Source organism: Porites lutea, chromosome 12 (genome assembly GCF_958299795.1).
Source record: "Porites lutea chromosome 12, jaPorLute2.1, whole genome shotgun sequence".
NCBI classification, from domain to species: domain Eukaryota; kingdom Metazoa; phylum Cnidaria; class Anthozoa; order Scleractinia; family Poritidae; genus Porites; species Porites lutea.
In genome coordinates, this window is record NC_133212.1 from 9916550 (window position 1) to 9925611 (window position 9062).

A 9062-nucleotide genomic window follows, 5' to 3' on the forward strand; every position below is an offset into this window, starting at 1 on the left:
TTTTTTAAAAACGTTCAAATTTGCCGCCATTTAGGCACACCATTCGTCTTAGTCTCCTTTCAGGGTATGACGTACTTTAAGGAACACGTGACTTTATCGACAGGAAAACATTAAAAGTTCTGGTAGGTTTTTCTGTTTCAGAAAAATTTCTTCTTGCGAAGACATTGTGATTCAATCCTTACTTGTTATTGATCTTTTTTGTGTACAGCTGGTGAAGGAAAGGTAATGCGAGTTCCTTAATTTACGTCACATGACGTCATATATGAGTCTGCTAGTTTGCGTGATCAGCGGCGCGAATGTACCGCAAAAATATGGACTTCAAAAATTGGTTAAAAATCGCGTTTTGTTGAAATGGTAAAATTTTTTCGCAGAAGTTATTTTAATAAGGTATAGTTTCAGATAAGAAAATATAAAAATTTAAGGGGATGGGCACTTTAACCAAAAAGAAAAATTATGAAACTGTTGCTGAATTCATTTATTATTATTATTAGTATTAGTATTATTATTATTATTATTATTATTATTATTATTATTTTCAATCTTGACAAATCCTACGGAAAAGAAGAAAACAAAAAAGGGAGAAAAAGAAAAAAGGCTAAAATTTCCTGAGACTTTTAAAATATCGGATATAGATATTTAAAGGATTTTGAAGAAATGAAAGACATGTCTTGAGGAAACCAAATTGAGCAGTTTACGCGAAGAAAGCCTGAAGCCTTCAGGCTTTCTCTTTTTGAAAGAGAAAAAACTGATGCAGACAAATTAAAGAAAAACAGATAGTACCAAAAAGCAAATAAAGGGCAGTAAACTAATTAATTGACGGTCATTTATATTCAAGTTGCCAAAATAAGTGAGATTGAGAATGAACCAAATAAAATGCTATTCATAAAAGGAGCCTGTATCACAAAATACCTCCAGATGAATTTTTATATAAGGTGTCTTAACTTTGAACTTATTTTTCAGAGATATGTCTTTTAACTTGATAACAGCTCTCCCAAAAGGAACATTTTTGGGTCTTAAGTCGATGAAGACATTGTAAGTTGACTTTAAGTTATTTTTGTGCCTTATGCCAATAAAATATCAATAGAAAGGCTATAAGGCTCTTTCTATCAAAAACTACACGAAACGGAGGAAATATCCTACACTTCAGCCTCAAAACGAGTAACCAGGATACCAACAACAGCAATAGATTTATACAATGCATATATTTGATGAGGCATCTTCTGCATATGGTTAGAACGAATATTGCTTTATGCTTTGTTATAATATGGGAAAAAAGTACACTTATAACCACAAAAAATGTACATTTTGCAGAAATATCAGCTACAATGCCATACAAGTCTTACGAGGAAACCTGTCATTCAAGGGCCTTCAATCTCTGAATAAATTGTAAGCTTCTGTCAAATTTGTTTTCTTTCTTGGTTTCGTTACGAAAATGCAATTTATTAACAATTTATTTTTTTTCGGAGCAATGGACCCAAAACACAGAAATGAACACATGCAGAACCGAACAGAAAGACACAAATCAACGTGATCACAAAGTGAAACGTTAAAACCCCCTCTTCTTGCTTGTACCGTAGAAGTTCTCTCTAATTCTTTTTCCGCGTTTTAGAAGCTAAATGACGAGAAATGAAACAGATGAGGTTTTTTTGTTTTCATTCCGACACGACACTACCATCGATATCACACTCACTTTTCGACCTAAGGATGTTGTTAACCCTCGTAAAGAGGATGAAGTAGTTTATAAGGTTCCTTGGTAATGCGGCAAAGTATATATTAGCGAAACAGGAACCGTTTATATAGCATGACAGGGACGTACGGTTTTTAAGAGGTCAAACCTCAAAGTTGAGATTCCAGAAGCGAGAATGCCTACGATCAGACGACACAACTGCTGATCACTGACATTGCTAACACAGTGGACCGCAACCGAGGTTTGTGATTCACCAATTACAAGCAACCACGGTGCTACTGATAGTCTCCCTAAAGAAGACCAGCTGCAGTACGGGGTCGAAACGCTAACATGCATACGGACTCTAGCCCGAAACAACAGCTGACATTTCGAGACGCCATCACTGGTTTTTCCAGCCTTCATTTCGAGGGAAACCAGTGGTGGTGATGCAAACTTGGGGCTGTTCCTTTAGTCTACAGAGACCTTAAGATACACCCATAGCCGTAGCTAGCGGGAGGCAGGGGGAGCAGCTGCGAAGCCCCCCCCCCCCCCCCCCCCCTCCCTGCACCTGTTGAGCCAAACAAATCAAGTCTGTACATGGATATGTTTTCTTTAGACTCGGTTATTTTGATTGTAGTGACTTGCAATCGTTTGCCATTTTCATATTCGAGGTCGATTTTTATATCATGACAAGTGCCGAAAATAGCGTTTCGGTACCTCCATGTGTGAAAATTTTCTGAGGGAGGATACCCCAAGACCCCTCCACAAGACTCGTGCCATCAGTACTCGCGATATTGTCTTGATCTCCTCTACAATAAAGGTGAGGTATATTTTATGGAGTGGTGGCGCTGCTGGAGGTCTGTGACGTCACCAAACATGGTCGCCATCTTGGGCGCCATCTTCGATTTTATCAAGAATTAGAAATTAAGTAAAAACAGTGAGAATTGATAATTTTTTGCGCTTAACATGTAAAATAACATATAAATAAGTACTTTGCATCATTTTATCCACAAGTTTACTTTTATTCCTGAAAAAAAGTTGAAAAAACATGCATTATCACTCAAAAACATCTTGACCACCTGCTACTTATGACATCATATCTCGAAACCATAGTAACTGACCACCACTAAAATTGCCTCAAAATGTGCTAGAGGGATAAACGAACAGCTACAGAAAAAGCCAGGTGCTGATGTTTTATCGTCTGGGAAAAAAATCCGAAAAACGCTATGGGGGTGGCAACCACCAAGGCCCCCCCCTCCCCCCCCCCCCCCACACACACACACACCCTCCCTTGTACGTCCGAGATTGATGTTTCAACATCGTATCATTTCTTGTGGACTGATCTAGATCAAGATCAGCAAATTTACTTTTGTTTTTTCAGGGATCTACGTAACAATGGACTGAAAACTCTGACCAACAACATGTTTCGTGGCACGCAATCCTTGAAGTCTTTGTAAGTAATAAAACCCCTGATGTCTGTTTGTCACTATGGTTACCAAAGAAAGACTGAACTTCATTTTTAGTAGCCCGCTGACTGACGACGAATTCCCTGCTAGAAGAGGTCTCTTTTCCCTGATATTCGCTGTATGACTCCCGCCCGCCGAATACGGGGGGGAAAGAGGCATCTGCAGCTAACTGATTAGGGACGACGACGAAGTAATAAGTCTATTTTTTGGCGGCAACATTTATTGATTGATTGAGCTACAAAGTAAGTTGATTAATTATTGTATAAAGTTTAATCCTTTTGATTGATCTAATGTGCTTTTTTGTCCTGTTCTCGTTCGTCCTAGCTCTTTATCTTTCGAACGCCTTTTCTTTTTCTTCTTTCAGATACTTACAGCATAACAACATTACCGTCGTAGAAACAAAAGCATTCCATGGGTTCCTTGACCTCGAAATTCTGTAAGTTAAAGAAACACTTCTGCAACAACCACGGTATTAAATAATAACAGTATTAATGTTAACATTTAGCAATTATTGTATGAGGCAGAGCTAGTATGACTAGTATCATCTGAACAATTATACAGATCGCTCAAGGAGGGTGTTATCGCGTTTGAACGCCTCGGCCTTCGCGCTCGGCGGATAACGCTCTCCTCTGCCGGATATAAATTCTTCTTATCATAACCAGCCTAACCCGAACTATTTTTTAGTGTGTGATACGTAAACGTTTAAATCAGCCTGCCAACTAAGAAAATGATGACGTCTTAACCCTTTCTCGGTTGTATGATGCAGGGGCGGATCCAGGATTTTTTTTAGGAGGGGGTGCACTCGTCTTTTGCTCTACTTCAACACCAATAAACCATATAGTTTTTTTTTGCAGAATACCAGTTGTATTAGATAACCGCAGGTAATCTCAGGGGGGGGGGGGGTGCGCAACCCATGCACCCTCCCCCTAGATCCGCCCCTGTAATGTCCTACACATTGTTAATTCGAAAAACTGTGGATCACTTGGCGAAACGCCTACACTAAAGAATCACATACAAATGCACCATGTGGAGTCTGTATACTTTATTTTTTTGAAGAAGGCAGCTAATTAAAAGGGAGGTTATTAAGTAAAGTAAGCATGTATGGCCGGTAGTTTTTGCCCAAATTTTCAGTACACAAGAGAAAAAAACAACATTTAGAAATACAAATTTGGTAGCGTCTAGGAATATTCATTTAAAAGGATTGAAATGCCTCTACGAGCATCTCTAAAAACTCCCTGAGTTTACTTAAACTCCCTACGACACGCCAAGGGCTAAGGCGTTGTCGCACTGTCAAACTAACTGGGCGTTCCATGTGATATTCGTGTTATGTGAGATGTGATATTCGTGTTATATAATTATAGGGCTCTCATTACGGTTTATGTTTGCTTTTTATAGTAACCTGAGCAATAACAAGATTGTCACACTGTCCTATCAGGTGTTCAATGTTCTTTTTAATATGAAACAAGTGTAAGTAAAATGTTATTACTGTGGCCTGACTAATTTCATGGCAAATAGATTTTTGAAGAGCTTATACCAGTAAGATGGAAAATTTGAAAATAAAATGAATTGTAAAATTTGCCAAAATGCTCCAAGCGGCGGTGACCAACTTATGTAAGGCGCAAGGGAATTATCAGTATGCATGTAAAATGACGTGGGTTCATCATTAGTAAGAGTTTAAGGACAGACTTTTTGTTTGTTTTTCAGTTACCTAGTTAGTTAGTTTAAGTTATTTAGTTTGTTTGTTTGTTTTTTGTTATTTTTTTTTCTATCCTGGTTTGTCCTGGTCAATGCCCGATTAAAGGAATATCATAGCGTACATTTTAATCAGTTACCTAATGTCGTACATGTATACAGGGTATACCATGATAATTTCGTTCAGTTCTCATAAACAGTATCAGGGATTCAAACCATAAAGTACACCAAGGAGTAAATTGGTACGAGTACCCACCACTTAAGTAAACGTTGACCTTTTTCCTGCACCATATACCTCTGCGTAGAGAAGGTTAAAAAGCATAGTACATAGAGGATACTTCATGGAAAGTGCGGGCGTACGGTATTTACGCACAAGTTATTGACGTATCAGTTGTTGACGTATCAGAAATCGAACGAGTGAGCGCAGCGAACGAGTGAGGTTTCTGATACGTCAACAACTCGTGCGTTAATACCGTACAAAGCACTTTCCTTGTCGTATTGGGTTTATTATATACATATTAAGACATTCATAATTTTGCCAGCCTTTTATATCAAATCCTTCCAGAATCCTAAAATACCAAAATATGCCTCTACATTCCGTGAAATGCTAAAGAAAAAGAAGCAACTTAAGCTTATATTAGTATTAAAAAACGCTTGGTAAAAATTATAAGGAGGGTAAGGATATTATAATCCAGGAATTACAAGTAACATTAAGGCGGAATCCACCAGGAAATTGAGTAATTTTAGTTTTTAGTGGACAGAAAACTTGCACCAGAATAATTTAAAGCATATTGCATTCTTTTTTTACATTTTTCAAAGATGTAATTAGTCATCTGTAATAACACCAAAGAAAATTTCTTATGGGAGCCCGTGAAAATAAATGGTAAATTTCACAAAATTACGTCTTAAACATGAAATCTTCAGAATTTTACCTGTGTTTTCACAATTCTCGTGAAATTTGACATTCATTTTCTCGGACTCCCTTGAGAAATTTTCTTTGGTGTTATTGCAGATGACTAATTACATCTTTAGCCCTTGAAAAATGTAAGAAAAGAGATGCAATATTCTTTAATAAAATATCCTGGTACAAGGTTTTTGTCCACTGAAAGTTAAAATTACTCAATTTCCCGGTGGATTCCGTCTTAACTTGTTTTTGATGTACAAATAAAAGTGAACGATTTTGAGTAAATTGACCGGTTTGAATATATATAAACAGCCATAAGCTTAGCTCCGATAAAAAGTTCAAGTACAACCTTACGTCTCGTTCTGTTTTTTACCCTTTAGACTCCCTTTCGCCGTTGTTTTGTCAGCTCTTTTCAATTTTCTTCATCGATAGTGAAATATACAATACTATTCCAATACAATTTCCGCAATTTTTCTTTTTCGCCTAAAAAAGGCGGGTCCCGTAAAACTCACACACCTCTGTGGCTTTTGATTGGACGTATCATTTTCCTCACACGTGAAAAAACGCCGTTCGCGATTCTGATTGGACGTATCGCTTTTTTCAAGTGTGAAAAGCATCTTTCGCTCCTCTGATTGGCTAGAACTCATTTGCGTATGAAATTTACGTCATAGCTGTTCAGTGAGTATATCTCAATACACTTAAAGTCAGATCCCGAGGGAAACAGTTAGTTTTGTTTTCCCGAGAGTCCTGATGTTTCCCAAGACGAATTCTAGGGAAACATCAGCACTCGAGGGAAAACAAAACTAACTGGTTTCCCGAAAGACTTGAAATTAAGTAATTTGTTATATTTCTAGACTTTCACTACAACATACTTCAACAGCCACAAAAGAATACGCTTAGCGGAGCGAATCAAAACAGTCGACTCGGTACTTTTAAGAACACAAATTTAATTCTCAAAACCACTGAATGAATGATTTACAATTCCTTATATTATCTGCATCTTTTTCCTCCACTAGCTGCTGTTTCTCTTCTAGTCTGGGATAACTTTGAAAATCGTTCCTTTTAGCTTGAGGCTTCATGTTTGTGTTGTTGTGTTCATTAACGAAAAAGAAAAACTGTTAGTGTTTACGTTTTTCCCGCCTTCTGTTACGCCACTTTCCACCATGCTTTGATCACGTGCGGTAATGTATCCCGAGCGGGGTACATTTCTTAATGTATCACAATCGGGATACATTTGATTTTAGTCAAGGCCACGTGACCAAGAATCAGCCAAAGGCTGTCCCAGTTTAGTTGAGTGAAAGTTTAGGAATGATACAACAGTTTTATACTCTTCTTTCTATCATTTCTCCTAAAAAGAAACCTAGATGGTAATAACGTGACGGTTTGGTTACGCTCCCCATCAAAAAACACAGTCGCAGTACTTTCCCGCTATATCAAGACTGGAGCAGCGAACAACACGCAGCTTAAATACATTCCACAGCAGACAAAGGGATGTTTCGATATTCGCCAAGAGCCAATCACTAAACAGTCTTCAAGAAACAAGACTCGATGTCCTGATGGCCAGGATTGCGTTGCAGTCATAAACAAGACTAAAATTGTTACTACCCGTTCCAATATTTGTTGGAAAGTTATCAACAAACTAAGGCCAACGCTGTTCATCTTAGGATCCATTTCTATGGTATTGAATATAACAGTTCTTGGAACGGTATTGAGGGTTGGAAGTCTTCGAAAGAGTCCACCGTTTTTGTTGGTATCGCATTTGGGTTTCTGTGACACTTTGGTGGGAATTTACTCAATGGGAATTGCACTTGGCCACGGATTCAGTTTTAAAGAGTTCAACGACTGGAAAGAAATCTACTGCCCTGCACTAAGGAGCATCTTTATCTTTGCAGAAGTCACTGGAAGTCTAACATCTCTATTAATGACGGCCGAACGATATCTGGCCATCGTCTTCTGCATGAAACCGGCCGTACGGCTTGGTCACAAAGTTATTGCAGCAGCCTTGGCCTTTGCTTGGATCGCGGGCGCATCATCAGCGACAGTAGTACAAATGTTAGACAAAAGGAACAATCAAACGGATGGTCAAATGTGCTTAATCACCAGAAATACGTTCAAAACATCTACCATTTATGCGAGTGAACTCATTCTCCTTGTTCTGGTGTTCTTATATTTTGTCGTTGCTGTGTTATATTTCCACATTTTCATCGTTGTACGCCGATCTGCTCGCAACATGGGCGTGCTTCGAGAATCCAGACTCGCGAAACGAATTAGTGCCATTGTTCTAAGCAGTTTCTTCTTTTTCGCTGCCCCTAACTGTACCACAGTCTCGTTTATTTTTCGTGGAGGAAACGTCTTTGAGGACGCCAGGTTGAATAGGACAATCATTTGGTGGTTGCCGCCAGTTTGTTTGGTCGTTAACGCTTGTCTCGATCCCTGCTTATTCGCATTTAGAAATGAAAAGTTTTTCAGAGCTCTTACGAAAGTAGCCTGCAGACATCCATTTGGTAGACTTTTAACGAAAAAACGTCCCGCAAGGAAAGATCCTCACACGGCTTATAACAGTGCGATTAATTTGACAGCTCATTCAAGATCAGACCTATCAAGCAGCATTGAACTAACCTCGTTTACTACCACTGACGTATCGAAAGCATAGACAGGAATTCAATCGCCGTTATACGTCACTTTAGTTGAAAGAGCGCAGGTCAGCGTCCGTCTTAGTTCAAATGATCTCCTCATTGACTGAGTGAGTATGCCCGTGGGACTGGAGGGTTGACGAACCCGTCAGTATTAGCTGAACGATGTTTCCTTACCATATAAATAACTGGAAAAGTTACTGAAAAAAAAAAGTTCGCCTACTAGTATTTCTTATTTTCTTTTAGTTGGTAGAGAACCAGCTAGAGTCGTTGCGGACATTTTACTTTTCGCGTGTCACTTATTGTTTTCTTTTTCTTTTATGTACTGTGACGCCTTTACCTATACCGAAAAAATATTCAGAATAATAAGGGACCGGTCATTATTTATCACCTGGGGGGGGGTCGGAGGATTTTGGGGGGGATCACTTGATTTTTAGGAGAACAGAGGGGGGGATTAGTCGTAACTGAGAGCCCAAAAGGGGGGGATCACTGAAAATTTTGGAAGGATTCAGAGGGGGGACCACTCAAATCTGCTTGAACAATGCCAGTTTGAAAGCATACAACATAAATGTGCCCATTCTGCTGGGAGATGATAGCATTTGCAATCTCAATTTGTTCTAACACAATTTTATTTAAAAAACGGAAGTCTGTCACACTAGCGAATGTGTGCATTTCAATTTATATCGAGAAAGCTTTGTTTT

At 38.6% G+C, this 9062-nt stretch overlaps 1 protein-coding gene across 1 annotated transcript in view; it reads left to right on the forward strand.

The window, feature by feature from the left end:
• Window positions 1-8724, forward strand: part of LOC140953686 (uncharacterized) — a 12711-nt gene extending 3987 nt beyond the window's left edge. The window contains exons 4-9 of the mRNA XM_073403094.1: window positions 961-1032; window positions 1312-1386; window positions 3048-3119; window positions 3497-3568; window positions 4528-4599; window positions 7085-8724. Coding sequence (XP_073259195.1) covers window positions 961-1032; window positions 1312-1386; window positions 3048-3119; window positions 3497-3568; window positions 4528-4599; window positions 7085-8381 — 1660 coding nt within the window. The 3' untranslated portion in view covers window positions 8382-8724. The remainder of the gene's footprint in view (window positions 1-960; window positions 1033-1311; window positions 1387-3047; window positions 3120-3496; window positions 3569-4527; window positions 4600-7084) is intronic.
• Window positions 8725-9062: the final 338 nt, after the last annotated feature.